This window comes from Hesperophylax consimilis, chromosome 4, assembly GCF_061612785.1.
Source record: "Hesperophylax consimilis isolate HC1 chromosome 4, BYU_Hcon_1.0, whole genome shotgun sequence".
NCBI lineage: Eukaryota > Metazoa > Arthropoda > Insecta > Trichoptera > Limnephilidae > Hesperophylax > Hesperophylax consimilis.
The window spans coordinates 30,210,334-30,233,079 of record NC_142839.1 but is presented as its reverse complement, the minus strand read 5'-3'; the positions used below and the strand labels follow the sequence as shown (position 1 = coordinate 30,233,079).

At 32.9% G+C, this 22,746-nt stretch overlaps 1 protein-coding gene across 7 annotated transcripts in view; it reads right to left on the bottom strand.

Annotated features, from left to right (window-relative positions):
- The window catches only part of LOC149424522 (dual specificity calcium/calmodulin-dependent 3',5'-cyclic nucleotide phosphodiesterase 1A-like), a 618,560-nt gene extending 596,917 nt beyond the window's left edge, over positions 1-21,643 (bottom strand). For 6 of the 7 annotated variants that reach the window (XM_089651656.1, XM_089651659.1, XM_089651660.1 and 3 more), the window contains exons 1-2: positions 21,431-21,643; positions 16,902-17,345 (exon numbers count right to left, since the gene is read on the bottom strand). In XM_089651656.1, the coding sequence (XP_089507782.1) occupies positions 16,902-17,220 (319 nt within the window). In that variant the 5' untranslated portion in view covers positions 17,221-17,345; positions 21,431-21,643. Of the gene's footprint in view, positions 1-16,901; positions 17,346-21,372 lie in introns of all 7 variants that reach the window. The other variant, XM_089651657.1, reaches the window with a different exon arrangement.
- Positions 21,644-22,746: the final 1,103 nt, after the last annotated feature.

Sequence of the window (22,746 nt, the reverse complement as noted above, 5' to 3'; positions counted from 1 at the left end):
ACTGCCACTGTGTAATTAATTCAATATGCGTTTTTATAACGCTGATGTAGATTCAGGTTGAATCGACATCGGTTGGTTTTATGTATCAAAGATATATACTATAAAGTGGTATTCAGACTCAGTTATTTTATTCTAGTTATTAAAATTATATGTACACAAAGTATACATACATAATGTGCTACATTTTAAAACAAATATCTTTGTTATATAAATATACAAGTTGAGAAAAATACAAGTAATATTTAAAAAAACAAATCAGCAACGTACAAAGAATTATTAGTTATAAACCCAATTTTTACTGTCGTTGTGCTGATGAAAAGAGGGTTAATCAGTACCAATTGATGGATTCGAACTAGATGCACACGACTGCATACTGAGCGTTTCCAGACTCCTTTTGTGTAGAAAACTACATGCACTTATTGTTTTACATCTAATTCTAATGCATTCCTCATAACTGTTATTACCGAGGAATAAAACCATTTTTTCATAAAGAATCCTGATAAATAAAAGTGATAAATGAAAATCACAAATCACCCTGTGCAAGGATCTTTGAGTAACGTTGCTAGCAGGAGGGAGATATAATAAGCATTTTTTATGTTCACAAGAGCACTTTTATTTGATCATTTGGAAAGGACATATTGATGCTGAATTTAGAGGAAGAGGAGACGTTATTCATTTTGTCATGAGAAATTCGCGTCGTAATGTTTCTACGCTGGCACACATTTCCACGATGTTGTGCTCATTAAAACCGTCGACGAATTTTTTTCAGCAAAGTAATGTTTTTTATGTTTTATTGGATCGGGACTTTCGTACGTTACGGGACAGTCGTAAAAAAAAGGAAATTACAAACGCTTTCACGATTTTTAAAGAAACATTTTTTGTTTTTGTGAGAAAATAAAGTGGCCGTTGTCTAAAACCAATTTTAACTTATTTTATGTGGATGGGTAAAAAAATATTGCTCACATAATATAAATGTCATAGTTAAAAATAAGTTTTATTATAAGCGAAAAGAATTCCGAGGAGAGAAGAAGAAAACTTCATGAACAATTATTGCTTCAAACGCCAGCTTTTTTTCTTTCGGTGCTAAGGTATATTATATTCTAGTCACATCGGAGGGTCGTAGGAGACTTCATCTTTCTAGTGTCTTTTGTCTTTTGCTTTATCATGTGAGTCTTTTGAGAAGGGAGAGGACGATCGTTGATGACGTAAGCATATTTATGTAAATATATATTTATATTTAAACCCTCCTTATATTCATAAATATATATAAATGACAGTGAAAACCGTGTCGAAATCTGTTGCGTTGTTTAGACGAAACAGCGCACAAACAAACAGACGCAGATAGCGATTTTGTTTTATAGATTAAATCTGGCCGTCTGATTGGAATATAAGAAATAAATGACTCTCCCGTTGCAGTTGGGGCCACCGAGGATGCCAATTTCAAGATGCTTCACTCGTAATATGAATTCACAAAATATTTTCCGCGGTCTTCTTTATATAAACATCCGTCCATCCCAGCCGAGATCTCAATAATTTACACTGTGGGTTTTGAAAGGTAGCTTTTCCAACTTCTTCTTGTAATAATACCATGTTGACATTTCAGACAGAGAACGATACATTGGTTAGGTAAGACAATTACATGATTTAATGCCGAGTTTACTATCCAAGTCTTTGCCAATACCTACTTACTCCCATATTGGTTATTTGGTTAATTGGTTATTTATGAAGGGAAGGAACTATCTTAAAGAATGCATGACATCATTAAATTAAGTTCATTTGCTTTATTATTCTTTTTTTTTCATTTAAATTCTGTCTAAAATTTCTTTTTCAAATAATTGATTAATTTATCTCTATTTTCATCTCTTTCTTATTTTCAGTTAAAGTATTACCTATTTTACAAATACATTGCATTTCACAAAATATGTATTAACAAATGAACATGTATTACATGTGTCTAGTGTGGTAGTCAAAAAGCATGTAAAAAACTGTATTCAAATATATTTTATGAATAAAGAAAAAAATATTTATATATATTATACTGCAATTATTAAGGTAATGAAAATTTCAATTTGTCTTTCATCCCATTTCACAAAAATGTAGCGATGTTTTAATTAATATGATTTAAGATTTTCACGGCGAAAAGTATTTTTGCTATTTGTTTTTAGGTTGTTATGCCGTGTTGCGCTAACTCCTTCTTTAGCCAACGTTTCGGACAGCATTGCAGTGTCCATCATCAGGGCAGATGTGTTATTTGAGGTTGTTTTAAAATGTGAGCTTATGTATGAGGTTGTGATACCGTGTTGCCAGTTCCAACCCTCTGAGCTAACATTAACGTATCATTTTTTATTTAAAGTGGTTTTGTTCATTTAGCTCTGGTGTAGCCGTCAATTACCGGATACCAAGAACTATTCAATTTAGCTCCATCGTCTCTATTAATGTTTACGGGATTTTTATGAATTTCAATGGCCTCCGTAATCAGCCGTGCTCTAGCCCTGATGATGGACACTGCAATGCTGTCCGAAACGTTGGCTAAAGAAGGAGTTAGCGCAACACGGCATAACACCCCAAAAACAAATAGCAAAAAAACGATGTTTTAACTATTTATTTTATTTTATTCTTGCGCCCATATATTCCTTCACATATTAATATTAATAATATTTGGATCATTTTTATAGCGCCGTTTTTATGCAAAATCACCTCAAGGGCGCTGTACAAATATAATATATATATATATATATATATATTTAATGATCTATCTTATTACGAAATATATATGTTGATAATATAATGTACCATACTTACCTGGTAGGTCACTTAAAATTAACACTTAATTAACATTAACAAATTGTTTATTAGCTAAATTTAGACACAGGATTTAGGACTTAATTGAAAAATTGGAAATAATTGAACTTTCTCTCAGGAATGGTATATTTAATTTAAGGGTATGAGAGCTTAAAAAGATAAGTTTTTAGTTTAGACCTGAATTCTGTTGGACTTGTTATGGATCTTAGTTCCGAAGGGAGTTTATTCTAAGCTTTCGGCCTAGATGCTCCGAAAGCTCGATCACCAAACTTAGTATTTGGCTTGCGCTTAGGTTCCATCAGTCTGCCTACAGTTGATATTAATTACAGTTTCTTTTTCTTATACCTAGTTCTCGTAAAATTGGAAAATAATCTAGAATTTATTTATTTATTATTATTTACATATTTATTGGACAATTTGTAAAGCGCCTCTTTTGAGAGATATCACATCAAGGGCGCTTTACAGTTGATGCAGGTATTACAAAAAATATAAATATTACAAAAATAAAGTGCAGTTAAGTTAAGTACAGGAACAGGTGACACTAAGATAGAAGATGGAGACTCTGCAGCAAGAATCCTAGGTGGTGAAGAGACTGGACCAGCTGCTGCAGCAAAAGAGTGCACCGCGTCCACCAACAGTGCCAGAACGAGGTTCGTCATCCGTCCAGGTAAGTGTCTGCTGCTAATAAAGCGCTGACACATTATCCTCACATACGAGTAGATAGACCTAGGCAGAACCGCTGTGACGTTCGGCGAGTCCATCATTCATCCCATGTAATCCTGTTCCTTGTGATTGTTGAAGTAGTGCATTATGTCCGCAATAAAAACCGACGGTCGGGATAATAAATTACCCAGGGCTTAGCGAAACACTTGCCAGGGCCTTCAAAGTTTCCGAGATAATGTGTAGGTTCTAGTACAAAGTTGATTTGTATGACAATATTAATATTAGAGACCATAGTAAGAAAATATGTATATAATAAAAATCATGGGCCTCTATCACACTCGGAAATGTATTGTGTGATACTTAATTTTTACAGTTACTGTTCTGCTCCGAAAATTGCCGGAAACAATGAAAATGGTCAAAAAGCTTACAAAAAATTTCTTTGCTCTGGCTATCAACACATTCATATAATATTATGTGAATGGCTAAAACAGAAACGGGCTGGCAACGTATTTGAACGCAAGTTTATTTTTATTTTCTCGCATCATTTACAACGCAGTAGCACTGCGCAAATAAGCTTTGCTGCATAAATGAGAATGTACTTTTGTAACATGTTGTTAATTCATCGTGAAAAAAAACGTAAAACTATTTGAAACACATTTTAAACTGGGATCTGATTTTAGGTTTTCACGGCAAAAAGTATGATAGTGATTTATGTTTGGGGTGTTGTGCCGTGTTGCGCTTCCTCTTTTTTTAACCAACGTTTCGGATAGCATTACAGTGTTCATCATCTCGTCCACACATCTGCCCTGATGATGAACACTGTAATGCTGTCCGAAACGTTGGCTAAAGAAGGAGGAAGCGCAACACATCATAGTACCCCAAAAATAAATTACTATCATATTTTAAACTCGTTTATTTTACACCCTCTAGATTGATTAACTCACGAGAGAAAAGAAACAATCACTGTAGATGATCACCTATGTCTACTATTAAAATGGTTAAATTGATTATAACCCCTTCCTGATAGAATCTCTTCATTTGTTGTAGGGTGTCATTGGATGTCATATTTGTTGCTTGGGGCGAGCATCTGGACAGAGTATTATCACATCCCTTTCAGTTGACGCCCTAAGCTTTCAGGAGACGCGCCTGGCGTCGCGACGTCGTTTGTCGGCTGTGGTTGAGAATCGGACCAAACCCTCACTGTCCCTTGAATGTAAATGTAGGAAAAAGGTCAAGCACTAAGCCCCTTTTTGTCTCACCCCTATAAATCTATTGTTCTGAGAATTTACAGTCCCTGGCTCGTAACGTATATTTTAGTTTCGACATTTGATGGCGATATTTTATGTTATGGAGGCGTCCTCGTTTGGTTTAACTCTTATTTTTTAACCTTTTTAATATTGTAGATTTGAATAAATTGTATATTATTAATTTTCATCAGAGTTTTCTCAATTCAAAAGGGACAGAAGTAAATTCTAATTTCATAAAGTAATACTGATTTACTATTCTCATGTTACCTATATTGTTCTTGAGAGGTCGGTTAAATTTACATAACATTTCCAAAAATAGGATATTTGTTGATATTCTTCGTATGTGTAATGACCTAAAATTTTGAAAGCAGTGTTCCGGTAAAAGCCCAAAACTTTAAACCCCAAAAAATTAATTACGGGGCTAACCAAACTCACAACTAATCAGCAGAACTTTCATAGTTTGATAATACTTATCTAATAGCTTTCTGATCTACTGTTATGAATTCAGTAAATTAATATAGTAGAATCGACGAGAGTTGGTATTGTAATTAGATTTTGTTTATCTCTCATACCGTACGTATAAAAAATGCGGTTCCCGACTGCTCTGAGCCAGTGGGACTATGGCATCTCCTATTTAGAGAATTATGTGAAGCTGATGGTGTAAGATTAAGGATAATGACAGTAAGAAGAAAATAAAGAGAAACTTAAGAATATACACGATTATTTAAATCTGGTTACATAAATAAGCTGTAGTCATTTCATGTGATTGAGTTTGCAAATGCGTCGGGAACCCACCCAGGCGTCGTGATTTCATTCAATTTTTCCATTATTGTACACGCAACTGCTTTCGCTTATAATGACGTTGGGAGGATATTTCAAAATAAATATGGCCAGGTTATTTGTGACCCTGAAAGGTCGGTCTTTTTTTAAAGTTTTTTTCATTTTCGGAACAAGATGCATGCTAAAATATTTATATTTATTAATGATTTATAACGTACCTACCTAAAGTAACGTGATATTAAACATCGATGTTTTACAAGGCCGGTGGATAAGTATTTATACATTTGAGCGATGGAGTCATACGTCAGTCACTCCTGACCCTCACATTCTCACTCCTCATACCTCTTTTCTTCCCAGAACATCCTCTCCTTCATTTCCTTAAAGAGACCCTATACACAGCATCCGTTAAGATGACATAGGCACTGAAGGACCTTATTTTCCTTTGGGCATCTTGTGTGAAGCTAATACTGGAATAGAATACCAGATTCTGTATCATTACAAACTTAACTTAAATTTGTCGAAGGTATATTGATGTCTGTACTTAGGCTAACAAATAAACTTAAAACACTAAACTGGTTTGTACATTTATTGTTTATTGGTCATACGTCACATGAGATTTAAGTCTTTATCAGCACAGATATCGAAACATACATAAACATATGAAATTGGAAGTATTATTTCACGAAAACTCGATCAAATGATATAATAACTAACTCAATATTAGCTACTAGAAACCAGATATTCAATGAAAATAGTTTCGCATATTATGACTGCAGTAGGTATTTATTATTAAAATAGTAATATATATTTTGAAGCCAGATTTTAATATCATTTATAATCTATATGTCATTTTATATGACGGGGAGTTGGCGAACAATCCATTAAATTTTCTTACTAGCATCGTTTGCATTTAGGATGATGCGATGGGCTCGGTGTTCAGGCTTGTATCGAAGCCATAATGCTGGCATAACACATCATCGCGGCAGAGAACTAATAATAAAAATGATCTACTAATAAATAAAATGATCTACTAACTAATTTATAAATGATCTCACGTCGTTATTTAATATGTGCCTTAGTCAAAACTATTTCCAATTTAATAATGTTATATATCAGCAAAAAGAAGGTTTACCTATGGGTGCTCCCATTAGCCCTTTGATTGCCGATATATTCATGAATAACTTGGAGAGTAAAATACTAGCCGGTAACTCACCACTTATAAAAAACGTCTTTCTGTGGAAAAGATATGTCGATGACATATTTTTTATATGGACAGGCACAGAACGTCAACTAAATTCCTTCCACAACCTTATAAATTCTTATCATAAACATATTAAATTTACATTAGAGATAGGCATTAATTCATCCTTAAACTTCCTAGACCTATCCTTATCTCTCATAAAGAATAAAATCGATTTTAACATTTTTCGGAAACCTACCTACACCGATATTGTCATACATAATACATCCAATCATCCTTTTTCACAAAAACACTCAGCATTTCACTCAATGGTCCATCTCTTGGTCACGATTCCATTAACTAATATTAATTTCTCTAACGAATTATCAATAATTAAAAAAATAGCGTCTAATAATGGATACGATCCAGATTTTATTGATAGAATTTTAAGTAAAAAACTAAAACAATTAGCAGTTACAAACTTCTTATTCGCAAGTCCACATAATATTAATAATAATAATCTTCCTTTCCAATGGCGCCGTATTCTATTCATTAATAATTTTTCTTCCTGCAGTATAGTTAACCTTCCTTCTGAAGTCAAACCGGCGTTTTATACCAACAACAATATAGGTAAATTTTTAGTCAATTCTAAAGATAAAGATGACACACTTAGTCATGCAGGAATTTATAAATTAAATTGTAATAATTGTCCAGCGCTTTATATCGGGAAGACAACGCGCCATGTCTACATTAGGATTAAAGAACATATTAGATGCCTAAATAGCAATGGCTTTTCAGAGTTTGTCAAACACCTTATTGAAAAAGATCATACCTTCAATAAAAGCACCGGTGCTAAGATTCTCCATAAAAAAGACCATAATAACAAATTGAATAACCTAGAAGCACTAGAAATAAAAAAGCCACTAAAACCAAAAGTTTAATTCTGAATAATCAATTAGATTTGTCAAAAAGCCCAGTACTGGGAATATTCCCTGTAAACTGTAAAATTCCCAGTATCCCTTAATCACCTTACAATTATTAATGCCTATTCTCTATTATTATAATATTTATATACACTAATCGTTTTCTTTTAATATATTGTTGTTTCATTTTGGTTTTACATTCTCTCTCCCTCTGTATGTATATATAAAGACACATGTTGTATTATTGATTAGTTTAATTTTGTACCCTGACGATGCTCGAGTGAAGCGAAACCGGTCGGTCTTAAAATTAATAAAAATATTGTTTTATTTTCATAATAATAAAAAATTGTCAAAGGATACGAGGGTAACTTGCGGCGAAGATATGACGAAAGGGGAAAAATGCAGTAAATATGAGAACTCTGTAGTAAAATAACTTATGTCTGTATGACGAATGAGGAGATGAAAGGACGATGTGAACCTTATTCATAAAATTAGGACAGGGACATTTAGATTGTTTAAACGTGTAAAATGGCTGGATTTGTCAAAGGTCGTTAGAAGATGGTAAGATGACTGAAGATGTCGGGGATGCCCTTAGATGAATTAAAAGGGAAGATAGGTTACTGAGCCAACTTGCGTGGTTGCACTGAACTGTGTCGAGTGGACAAACTGGTTATTTACTGCGTTTAGTAACACACGTAAGCAGTGGCGGCTCGTGACTTGTCAGTGTGATGGAGTGCTTTGTTTTAAAAATTCGACATTATTGATGTTGTTCGAAAATTCGATTTTTTTGTATAAAGATATTCAGGAAATTTCAGTGTGGCCGTGCGATGCACGGATTTCCTGAAAATCTTCATACAAAATATCGAATTTTCGCAAACAAATAAAAAATCGTTTTCAGCTATAACAACATTAATAATGAATGCCATTGTTTGTAATATTGGCTCTCTACTACACCCAAATATAAGAGTATGAAGGACAAACTAGTGACAGTAAGTAGTATTCTACTACTCTGCTCGCTCATTTGTTCGTAAAGAATGAGAAAAAATAACTTTTACCGAATTAGTCAAGTACAAAGCTAGTTCCAATTTTTTTATAATTGAACAAAACACATTTCTTTGGAAAAAGTATATAAATACTTCAAAAGTTGCAAAATTGTTCAATGTCTTTAATGCATTTATTATCAAAGAGTCAAACTATTAGCTTTAATGCAATTTTAATGCTCTATTATGTGAGGTATTAGAATTAGACGATAAAGTTAGGTTTTATATAGGTATTTATTTGAAAGCAGAAAATGTGTGAGAAAGAATGCTTGCACAGTTTACATAAACGAATGAATGCGTTTCTCAATCTCTCTCCTACAGTATCTGCTAACAAAAAAACACCTCATTAAAACTTACCTACATTGCCTAATTCCAATAGCTCACAGTTGGCGCAGTCGCGACAGTACACAAAAACTATGCAAAAGATGACAATTTCATTTAAAAAATACAACTGTGAGGTATTGGAATTAGGGTATTTATTTGGGAGCAGATAACGTATGAAAGAGATTGAGACACGCATTCTTTCGTTTATATAAACTGTGCAAGCATTCTTTCTCTCTTGCACACATCTTCTTCTTCATCTCACGCACACGTTACAATTAAAATATGCTTTTTTAAACTAACATGATGCTGAATGTTACACCAAGGCCATTCGTGAATTTATATCATTTTGTCACCAACAGATAATGCGACATCCTCCTACGTGATGAAGTTTTATTTAAATTGCACGTGAAAATGTTTTGTTATTTTTCGCTGAAACTCGACTTGGCACTCATTATTTTTTGATTTTATCGTAACCTTGAAATTATTAATCAAGTAACAGAAAGGAATCCTACTTGCTTCTGGCATTTGTGATATATTGTAAAAAGTTGTTTACTGTAGATGAACGGCAAAAGCAGATGATATCTCGCAATTTTCAAACAATTTGCTCAAGACTTTAATCATCATTCGAGTTTTTTTTTGTACTTTCGCAAATAAATAAATAAATTCTGTATTCCAGGATGTGGAGTGGTGAGTGCAATCTCACACTTCCCATAGAGGGTATAAGTACAGATAATATAAACATAATAGGAAAATAAAGAAAATAGAATAAAAATAAAAATTAAGAAAATGCAATTAAAGCAGAGAAGCACGGGAATCCATCGGATCTAAGATTGTGGGTGTATCTTTTTCCAATGGTCTATGATAATAATATTTCTAGAATGGTTTATCCTTTCCCTCAGTCCTGCAATTCCGGTTCTTAATAGAGCTGTACATCCTAATAAATTCATAATGAAACCACATTATTTGAAATTGTTTGTAACCTATTGCACAATTGAAGGTTTTCCAACGTCTTCATGTCCCGTACGAGTGCAGTTCGGCACTGTTTTTTTTATCCGGGCTGCAGCCTGCAGATAAAGATTTTCCCTATGATAGCCAACCTCCGTTGGGACAGGAAACCAAAACAAACCAGAAGAAGAATACCTTTCTTAAAATCAATATAAGAATTTATTTGTTTTAAAACATTGATCTACATGAATACTAGAAGTTACCACACGTAGTACAGGCCTGAGTATCAAACCTTTTTTTTCTCTTTGAAAAATAACTGTATATAATAACGTATTTATGATGCATAAAAGGTTTCACAGCATTAGGCTTGAAATTTGTTTCAAGAATATGCTACAATCAAGATCATAAAACTGAATTCCATAGATTGATTTTTTTTAATAACTGTATTGAGTAAAACCTCAAATTGTAATATTTAATTATTGAAGACAATAATTATACAATATATTGTGTAGGTTGTTTTTATTTGTGTTCCTATTTAAATTTTTGTGTATTGTTGCTTATTAATCACATGCAGAAATATGAGTATGGCTCATTTATAGAAATCATGTTAAAATCGTGATTACAATCAATTTACTGTTAAAATATCAGTCATAATATATCGGAATACGTGTTCACACGCGTGTGTTTTTCTTAATAAATATAATGATGAAATGCGACAATATTAGAATTTTTATGAACACATTCGCGTTTTGCTGATGTTAGGAAATCTTTCAATTCATTTTTAAAGGTCTGTGGTTACGCCAATACGCATTATACATTAATTTACTCACACATATCATGCACGCATATGTACATACATGCAACCACTGTACTGAGATAATATTGTTGTTCCTTGTCCTACCTTCTTTTTATTCCCGCACCTTTTCGCTGCTCATTGTTTAATCAGTCGCTTACAATAACCCGCAATGTTCATAGCTTCATAGCTTATCATAGCTTTAACCGCTCGATGAAACATATTTATGAACTGCTTTACCTACATACATTTTACATCTGTGCACGTCTCGTGCAAAACCGCTTTGTGTTCAGTGCTACCGCTATGATACCTGAGGAGGATAGACAGGAAGAAAACGACTGCCCTTTTCCTAATGGTGAGTCTTTCCTTATCCATACAACATATTATTGTCTTATGTACAGTGGTAATTACATTAACATTCAAGGTCCTTCGACAAACATTTTTTACACTCCTTAAATACCATAACACCTTTAACACATCAGCCTGCAGTCCTGTTTTAAACAGGAATACGAATGTTTTGTCCAGATTTTAAATAAATTAGTATCATTTTATATCAATAAGTTTTCTCCTTGCATATTAAAGATATAATATGAAATGTTAATTATTCACATTAAATATAGGCCACCCTTCTTCATCCCATTGCTGTTCTGTACACCAATTATTTACTTTGGAACATGCCGACAAGTCTAGAATTTGATCTTCTTTAATCAAACAACTAAACTATGAAACATTCAACAATATTTGAATAATGAAAACTTGAGTCTCTTAATAAAATGGCCTGGGAGACTAATCAAATAATTTAATCAACTTAACTCTTAATTTAATTACTAAAAGTGTTCATTATTCAGACCGTTCTTAATAGGCAGTAAAATTTAATTACAATCTAATAAACTGATTTTTGGAACAGTTGAGTTGATTTCAGACACTCGAGGAAATTTTACAATTGATCTTTAGATTTTATCCAAAGCTTCAATTTATTTAGCTTTATGTTATTTCAACAGAAAATCTCCAGTGTTGAGTACCTACTGCCTTAATTGAGATTCATTGGAATATATTGTAGACATATTATTATAAAAGATATTTAGTATTCAATGCACGGGTGGCTTTACAAGTTAACTTTACAACTTCAAAAGCTAACAAGAACTTTGCAGGTAAGTTAGGCTGGGAATTAAAAGACCGCTTTATTACCAAGTTGCGCAGCTGTTTTGCTAAGAACATAACTCTAGCTCATATCTGCAATCTTCAAAGTAATGTACAATTTATTATTCTGAGTGAGTATCTGGGGGAGAGCTTCTGGAATGAGTTGAATAAATAACAGATAATAAATATGTGATCTTCAAACTGATGATGGTGAGTTTAACTAAACCACTTCAACAAATATTTAATATTTATTTAAGGGTAACGGAAGTGATGGTAAGTGGCTCGTCTTGGAATATATATTGAGCTGGTTTATCTGTGGCACAGTTATGGGGGAACCCTCAAATTCAGATCAAACCACTTTATTAATAAAGGTTAACAAAATTTATCGTGCCTTAATAATCACTCCTTTTGCCTCAAGCACATATTTCAGTGCTAAAGTTTTATGTAAAAGTTAAGATTTTAGGGTTGGCATCACGTCAAATGATAATACTCACAATATTCGTACAATGTACGCCAGAAGGCTTTGAAACGTGGAAATAATTGTAATCGTTCTGTATTACTGGAAAGATAATGAAAACCTCTTTTCAAAACTCTATATTTACAACAACGCAATGAAAGTAATAAATTTATGCTTTTGGGACGTTTTTTCATTGTTTTTTTTTTCTTGAAGAAATTGAAAAAATAAATAACAATAATGGTGGTATTTTGTTTCTACATTATTTTGACGAATCATTTTTCTATGACGATTTAAAATTACCGCCAAAACGAAATGTTCGTTTTTTGGGCGACGTTGATGACAGCCGTTTTACATTCTTTTTTTACATATAATTATTTACATATAAGTGGTACGGTAATCATTATGAAAAAATAAACTTTAAATATTCGACATTTATTTAACGTGTTCATTAGGGTGTCCCAAAAAAATTAAAGTTGTTATTTTTGAACGCATACCCTCTAATTTTGTTGTAATAATGACAAAACACAATTTTTTAGTTTACTTTGGACAACTGCAACCCGTGCCGACTTGAATCGAAAGATGTCAGTACTTGTACATTAAGACGCCAGCGAGCAAACGTGTTGATGAGCTTGTAGTAACTTGCTATTTTGTTAGTAAACGAAAATCACTCGTTCATGCAAGATGTTGTTAGATTTACGCCCTTCTAAAAAGAGTATATTTTTAATAAGAGTCGTAATACACCAAATATCGGGTTCTAAACTGCCATCTAATGGACGAGTTCTTGAAGTTTTGTTCTACAATATCCGGAAAGTGAATTTAACTGTCAATATATACCAAATATAGCCATATTTGGTATTAAAAGCTCTGTTTGAAGTAAAAATCAGTCAAGTGACTACAAGCCCTGATATACCACTCTTTCATCTCAAAAAGTTTCGAGATAACTGTAAAAATGTTGATCCCGATAAAATTCAGTGCTACAGAGAAAATCTCACATTGCACCTAACCGCTTCCGAAATCGATGATTTGCTTGACTTTTACCGTACTGCACTGAAAACAAAAATAATTGGAGATGACTATTGATAGTTTTTAGAGCTCTGTGTGATAGTTTTAGGAGGAGATACAGCGAGAAAATTTAAGATTCGGCCTGCAGGTGCTCGATGGATGGCAAAGCCGAAAAGGATGGATGGATGGCAAAGCCGAAAAGGATGGATGGCAAAGGCATTTCTTGAAAATATCATTAATTTGTGCGCAATTTAAAATTACCGGTAAGGATAAGGCGGCACTTTTAGACGTTTGCCTGTTCATAGTAACATTCTATGTCAAGCCATGGTTACAATGTATTATAGCAGTTAAAGCACCTTACAAGGACTTGTGCTTTTTGAAATCGATGAAGGCTTAAGAAAAAATTGATGAAAACATCTCAATGGCAGCTTTATTTCTGTTCAGTAAGCAGTTATGGTATTTGACCGATGAAGGATCTATTTTATCGCTGTTTGACGACGCTGTGGATCAAACAACTAAAATAAAAATGCTCGAAATATCAAAAAAAAAAATTTTATCAATCCATGACAAACGTTACATCCTATCGAAGAAAGATCTTGATGGTAAATTGTATGGTAAGTTTATTAAGTAGTTTAAATTATGTTTTGTATTGAGGTTTTTGTTCATATCATAATTTAGTGACTTTTTTTTCAGAGATAAATATTTACGACTTCATTTCAGTCAAGAGCGAGTATTTGTTTGATCAGTTTTCTTAACGAATTCCCTACGATGTAGTCAAATAATGCTTCGTATCAAGAAGTCAGAAAGAAGGTGTCGCCGCTGAGGGTAGTGAATGATACAGCTGAAAGAACTGTTAAGTTAATGCAAGATTTTCATGGCTTAATCTCACTGTCGAAGAGGAATCAAAATAATTTTTGTTACGATGCGTTCAGGAACACCGGAAGATTTATCCTGACTGTAAAAAACCAACTATGAAGAAAAAATGTAATCAATAAACCATTTTTAAATATAAAATACTACATAATTGAACATTTGTGCATTTTAAAATTTTATTTATCCGACAAAAATGAAAGTTGAAAATCCTTCCATATTAACTCTGTACCATATGTTTGGCATCAAGTCGGCACAGGTTGCCGGTGTTTAATCAAAATAATATTTATTATATGAGTTATTGGGATCAAATGGAATAAAAGAAGAGGATATGCATATTTAAATTCATGAAAAAAAAATTCTTCCTTATGTCCTGGGACACCCTAGTGTTCATGGTTTGTGAAAATACTCCATTACTGAGTGGGTACGTGGGTACTCGTGAATCCATACTACGGAAGAATGATACATAATTTTATTTAAATAAATTTGAAGGGAATGTGAAAAACCGTGTCTCGTAAAAAGACAACTTTACTGTCGTCGATTAAATAAGCCCTAAAGGAATAAATATTCACGTAAAAGTTTCCCAATAACCGAAAAAACGAGTTACACATTTCCGATAACAAGGGATAGTATTTTTTATTTGTGATTCAGAGTGTATCCGATTTCTTCGGTCACGAGTATATCTATGTTACCCTTTTGAAAGGCGATCGTATATCATAGGACTACCTCATTTTTTTATTTCTTTCCTTTTAGGTAAGACTGAATTCAGCTTAATCGGAGCAATTTTGTTCGTGGCATCTCCAAAACTCCACTTTACTGGTCGATAGTTAGAAGTTCATCTAATTCAAAAACCGTGTACCTATCTGAACAAAAAAACCTCTTTTGCTTCTTAAAAAGGAATTCAAGGAAACCTTTGAAAGAACTCTTCATTAATCATCGCCATTTTATCGGAAATGTTCGTACAATAAAAAAGTTCGTTCATGAAATTCTGTGAATAACGGAGCTCTACGTTTTACCCAAATTTATTAAGAACTGCAATTCAGATAGATTTAAATCAATATAACCCTCGCAAATAATGTAGAAATTATTAATTACCAAACTTCCACATTATTTCAATTAGTTGATTTTCAAGAAGTCATAATACATATTTGTTCTTACAACTACAGCCTGCTTCATAACAAACTTCTAGACGTGATGATTATTATCAAAAAAGTCTTATTAAAAAAAATTAACTAACGCTAGTAATGTAATATTCCAGGTTTTGATTTTATTTTATCAAGACTCGCAAAATAAAATCTAAGCCTAAAAAATAGTCTAATCAACATCATATTATTATCGATATCAATCAAATCCTATCTAGCCAATCAGGATGCGTTAAAGATGTCACGTGGGTGAAGCATTCCAACATTTTCCATGTAAATTTTAAAATGGCTGATTTACTGTTGGTGACGTTGTCTTGGACATTATTATCATAAAAACTGTGTATTCACAATATTATTTGACGGCCGGCATAGTCCAGTGGTAACGCATTGGACTGCCATTCCGAAGGTCGCGGGTTCGAACCCGGCGTGCGCAAATAAATTTCATTTGATTAATTTGTGTTATTTCACAATTAATTAATTAAAATAATATATAGTATATTTGCTGCACGTTCCAGAGTGGAAGATACTACCAGTATCGCCCTGGTGTAAGACCACCATTCAGAATTGAAACGTTGCTCCAAATGGCTTTAGCCGTGTTTAGTGACTAGATCTGAATAGCCAGGTACTTCCCCACTTACCTTCAGCCTCACAACATCCCCCAATTGGGGATGCCATAGTCTCACTGGCTCCAGACGGGACCAGTTGGGACTCTTGTGAGGTATTCACTATAAAAAAAAAACGCAGTGGAGATAAAAAGAGCAATAAAACGTCCAGTACAAAAATATTGATGGAAGAAGACAATATAGAAAAGCGTAAAAAAAATCGTTTCACCATTATCCAGTGAAATTACGCTACGGTTAATTTTACGTCTCAAAACATTACAAATAAAGAAGTAGAACAAGATATGTGCGAATGGTTACAATAGATTTCGGAAATAAAAGCATAAAATTTGTAACACTTTGAGTGCCAGAAGTGCCGATCGGCCTCGAAAAAATTGTACCCATTAAACGCCGCCGTTGTCGTTAGGCACGTGCAAAACATAGTTTCTGCAAGAAAATATGTTTTGCATGTATGATGCAAGATCTCCATGATATCTTGTATCATAAAAACCAATTGTAGGTTACTTCCACAAAAATTCAATATCGTCTAATAAGCAACTTGTAATCCCGACTCAAGTTTGTTCACCTGAAAAATCGGTACACTGGTACGTATTTTCCGCAATCGTTTTAAAACGATAAATTTTATACAGATTTTAGTTTCTTTTTTTTGAAATAACTATAATACGTATCAAAACAGAGATTTAAATCAACTATTACATTGACAACTATTTTCGGGAGGAAAAACCCTCCTCTTCCAAGAACGCGCAGCTTTTTTTTCGGAACGTGGCAAATTGAAGAAGTTAATTTGAAGAAGGAGGGTTAGACAAAAACACAAAATATCTCTAAAATAATGGACTATAGCATCAAAACTATATAACACAATAAATGATTCTGGGTAAGTAAGGCATGAAAATTAAACACCTGGATTCAGATTATTAGTCAAATGCACGTCGTGAAAATTTGTAAAATCGAATTATTGAGTTTATTGACATACCTATTGTGTATGTTGCTCCATCAATTTGGAAGGTGGCGCTCTTGCACTTTTTGAAGATCTTCCCACTGACCGTCTGCCTCTGCTGGCTGGTGTGGGTGGACGGGGCTCCGGGGAACCCCGTCACACTCCCCGGCGTCGCCCCCATCAGACTGATCTTCTTCTTCAGCATCTCGATGGGGTCCTCACTGTCAGAGTCGGTGTTGGGAGTCACTCCCGAACTGCCTTCCCCAACTTCCTCTGATGACGGACTCGGCATGTTGGTTGGATCGTCTTCAGGGTCTGAGAGAGAAGTGACTTCTTCTTGTTGGGTCTCGTCCATGGTTGCAGATTGACTATTGATGCACTATATAACTTTATCTACACCATTCTTTGAGTCTGGTTTTATTTATTCACTTTTAGTAGACTTCAATACCACAACCAAGTAGGAATAAACTATTTCCCAAACTTCAATATTGAAATTTTTTATACAATAATAATTTTTTCAAAAATAATTTTCAAAATAAAACGATAATTTCACGTACGTTAAACGATGAGACAAGATTGTTAAATTAAATTCCCTTCAAAATATTTATCATTATGTTACGAGTCAGGCTTGTTTATGCGTTTCATAGTTACTTCAGGGAGTCTACTTGGAGTTTGATTTAAAATTATGTACACGTTCCAAAATAAAGCTTTATTGTCCCAAAATAAACAAGAGGCGGATGAAAAATACTTAAAACATAATTAAACCCGAGCGCGTAGGTACTACTACGAGCTTTCAAAGGAATTTCTTTTGTTTCACGGTAACTAATTAGGTTTAGAGAGGCTCCAACTTTCTCTTAGGAGTTTTTGATTAATCACGGAGATGATGATGCAAAACATTAAATCCTACGAAAAACAAATAACAGAAACTTTAAATGAGTTTTTTTAAATCTTCTAACTTGAATTACAGAATTTTTATTTTATTTTAAAAATATATATGTAGTCGATTTCATAGTCAAAATAATTTTCAAAATGTGCATTCTTCAAAGCCCGCCTAAACGATCGAAATCTGACGGGGTACACGTATCGTTACAATTACCTCGGTTTTGTCGGTTAAAAGTCGGTTAACAGGGTCTTTATAAAACAAAAAAAAAAAATATATATATATATATATTTCGGAAGATTTCCAAAATAATTCATTCTTTTGAAATCATCTGTAAACCGCAGTGGCCACTAAAGCGATTGGTTGTAAAATACATTTACCAATTACCAATAATAATTTATTCATAATATTTCTAAAAATATGAATATGTAAACATGTAAACTGCTTACTTTAGTTTAAAGCCAATAAATCTACCTAGATTTTACTGTCCATACCATATTTTTAGGTTCTATAAATATTGCACATTATGACAAGCGATCGCTCAAAACGTTTTTGCAAACTTGCCGTGATATGCCAAAAATTGCTCGAATAGGTAGTGACCCGTATGCGAATATACGCAGCACAACATAGCACAATATTGCAACAATGCACGCGGCCGGCAAACCTATGAGGTATCGTTTTAAGTGCTGTCTGCCGACCAATCACAGGCATTTGAGGTTCCAATGGTCGTTATCATTTTTAAATGACGATTTATTAATTCTTATTGTAATTATAAATAATAAAAACCCGTGTATTCAGAATCAGCCTTCGTTGAGCTATAAGAATATATGTTTTTTAAAACATAATATTTTTCACTCAAGTTACTTATAAGTTTCGTGGAGGAGATTAAAACAACAAACTAACTGATGCCGAATCATAATAATCTAACGAATTAAGAATTCAAGTTGGTTTTGAGAAAAAAACAGTTTTCGTTGGTACGGAACAAAACAATTGGCTACTGCCAAATAATTAAACATCCCCAAAACGTAATCTGACTGCAAAACAGGTTTATTTTTCGATAAAATCAACCCTTTCTTCACAACTGACGCCCATATCCAATTATCGGATCGTTAAATTAGGGTTCTTAATCTGAACCGATTTCCGTAAACTTGGGGAATATCCCATTTCGAATGAATTATAAAATACGAAATTGGATTGTAAATAATATTCACCTATAAACATGTTATGCTATGTAATAATTATCAACAAACAATTTTATATTGCCTTAAGAAGGTCGACACAGCTGTCACGCGTAAGAATAAATACCCAGCAGAACTTGTTTATAAATAAAATATATTTTTTTTATAATTTTTGTTTTAGTAATTCAATGATAATATTATTGAATGTAAATAAAATAAAGCCTTAAAATTAGAATTGAGTTCGAAATGAAACTTGATAACAATATACAAATGGTCGCCTATTTAATACAACTTTATAAAGTTATTTGACCTGACATTCAAAGCATTTTTGTCGTTCATTTTCTTCATCTATGAGTACATAATGTTTTCTGGTTATCATTCACATTATCCAATCTACAACTTATATCGATTCAGCTAAGGCGAAGCTTAATGCTAAATCACTATTTTGATTAATCTTTATAACGAATTGGTGCACATAATAAATACCAAAAATATGATTTAGATAAATTGATGATTTTCCTATCGTTTTGCCTGAGTAGAATACAAATAAAAAAATATGCTTTCTTCTAAAATTATTTACAAAATAAATAAAAACCAGTTTTGTGCTTGAAATTGAACGTTTCTAGACTCCGTTTGTCAAGCAATTTTAATACCTATTACCTACAATATAAGGTATACCAAGAATATGCACATTTTTTGAATTGTAGCTTGCTCTTAACATGTAAATATGAAATAGGCTAAGTTATAAAAACATTTACAATCCAAATCTTTGGGGGATTTTTTTTACCGTGAATAACTATTAATTTTACAATAATATCACAATACTGTTGTTGCACAATTTTATAATTATGCTTATAAAAGTACATTAAATCAAAAATTGGCGGTGTGCTAAATTAAAAATAAAATAAACAGTAAAACCACCTTATAATAATAACTCCGCTGCGATATTTTAAATTTCGACTTAAAGTTTATTTCAACAATTTCTGTGTTAATCAATGTATTGATATTAAACCGGAATAAACATTTCTAATTTGAAATCAGCAGGAAACAAATTTATGATTGAAGTTAACTCCAATCGTCCAGTAAACAAAAATAATAAAATCCTGGGATTCCATCTGGTTTGTTTTTTAATAATCTATCATCATCGATTTAAATAGAAAAAAGAGTAAATATTTACACCACAGAACCAATAATTATTGATTTACGCCTCCAGTTTTTCAGAAGCCGAGATCATTTTTAAAATGAGTAATAGATTTTATCAAGTTTATATATTTGAATGAATACGCAATTTGAATTCAAGGGAAACACAGTCAAGTTACGGACGAATTGTTTTGAGCTACCAAAGATTTGATTACGTGATAAATTATAACCAATTTGTCAGTTACTCCACCCTTGAACAATTTATATGGTTTTAAGTTGCAATAAACATTGTCGCTTATCACATATCGTAAAGTTCAAATGCGATTTTACAAAACAAGTAGAGGAGATTGTTTTGAGTAATAACAGATCAATATTAATATCTTTTACTCATCAATTAAAAATCAGTCTTTGAGTTGTTTTTCACAATTTTTTTAAAATTAAAAACCGGATTTACAACTTTATAGATCCAGCAGCCTTGAAATTTATCACATTTAATGTATCTGCGTGAAAATTCTTGTAAACATATTATTTCTTAGACACGTGTTTACTATTTTTCCGGCAATCGTCAACACAGTGTTGTATAATGCTGAATGAATAATATGTTATTTTGCATTTGTTTGGAAAAATACCCTTGATTTTTTGATTCTTACATACGTTGATAATATAAACTAGCTGCCGTGTATCGGGTACTTATAAAATTTGGTTTTAAGTTTTGAGGTTTTTAGTACTCAGACATTTCCGTAGTATATTTATTATTTTGATGAATCTAAAAATTTTAGCTAGACTTAACCATGTAAGCGTCCGATAATATTTTTTTACGACTTTATTACAAACCATCGTCTTGTCTCTACTTTCTAAAAATAGGTATAATATGCATATATCGAATATATAAACTTTCCGGAATAAATACTTGAAATGGTAGTGAAAACCCTATCACAATCCGTTGCGTAGTTTAGAAGAACTAAGCGCGCAAATAGACAGACTTTGTTTTATACTATTTGGATTAGATATGAAATATACTTCATTTTACTGGTTGGCACTAAAGTCATTCCAAAAGATTTTAAAATAAAAAAATAAATTAATTTCATGCCCTGACTTTTTTCTTGTAATAGGGGTTGTTTTTTAAAGAGTTTCAAAAATAAAATAATTTCATCGGGAAAAAAAATCACATTAAATATATATATTTTTTTAATTTTCATCTTCTATATATTTCTATAGGTTTGGCAGAACCTTTAAAAATAAATATGCTATCTAAAAAGTTCCTGCTATTAAAAACAAATAAATTAGTCACGCAAAACAAAACATTCACATTTTTTTACACCAATAAACTTATGACGTCAAATGTTTACACCGTTCGGATTGTTTACCAAAGTTGAAGAATCAAATTTCGATAATAAAAGCGTTCCGATTTGAAAATGTCATAAACTGTTTTTGGTCTCAGGTCAATTTGTTCGTAATTCAAAATTAGACGCTTCGGCGTCGCGGGCGTTCAGCGCCGTGCCACGTGCTCGCGCCAACCAATGGGAGAGCGGCGCGCGCACTGAGTATGCAGAGAAGGACCGTCGGGCGGACGTCTGCTATCGGCGGGTTACCGAACAGAACTGTGTGCCAGTGCCAGTGCCAGTGGAGTCCCATGTACTGCCAGTGCCGAGGCCCTCCTAGACATAAACTATGTACTTGTACGGTGGCAGAGTGGTACAACCGCTGACAGGGCCGGTTGGATAATAGAAATGGATAGGTTTTTCCTACACGGTTTCTACATATTACAGGATATCCGAATGTTCCGTGAAAAAATGCTTGAACATCAATATTTCCTGATAGACGCGTGTATATAAATATTATACAAGGTATCCGGGGGGTAAAGTGCACTAACTTTGGAAGGCGATTCTACGTGATAGAATAAGCAGAAAGGATACGTATCGTTGTTCTTAATTCCGAAGTCTTAAAGTAAAGTAATTGTTTGTATGGAAAAATAAATATTCTTTTAATAGCCCAGTCAATGAAGGTTTTGTGTCGGAACTAATTCCCCGGAAGCTGAATTTTTCACAGATGTTAGAAGACCTTTACACATGTATTTTTACAAAAGTCCCCGACTTTCCCCCTTGTGCTTCCTTCCCCACCCCCTCTTGAATATATTTTTCAAAGCCTTTCGGAATACGCTAATATCTCCTTAATGGTTTTATTAAATCAGATTATTTATTTTTTGTTTAGTTTTCAATTAGTTGTTCTAAAAAATTGTATTCTTTCATTTTTGCGAGAAAAGCTATACAATCTCTACAATTTATTAGTAAAGGAAAAATATGAGTTTTTAAAATAGTATTTCAGAATATATTTGCACATAACTTTTTTCTGACCTGTTAACGAAAAAAAATAAATCAACAAAACTTGTAGACAATATTTTTAGCTATAAAATAATGTATATAATGATGGGTTTTAATTTATAATAAGGCACGTAGGCTGAATAAGGAGCACGGCGCGCGGCAGCGGCTCGAACGCGCAGCGGTTCGCGGCGCAGCGAGAAATTACAAAAACCTAAGGAAAGTAATGATTAATTCATGTGTTTGCTTTATTTTTATAACAAATTCATCTAAAGTTGAAGAGTTTTATTGTTATTTACCAGTTTTAGTTCGGAGGGGGGGGGGGAATATAAATATTTTCCCCTACCCAATGAAGCGCTTTCATT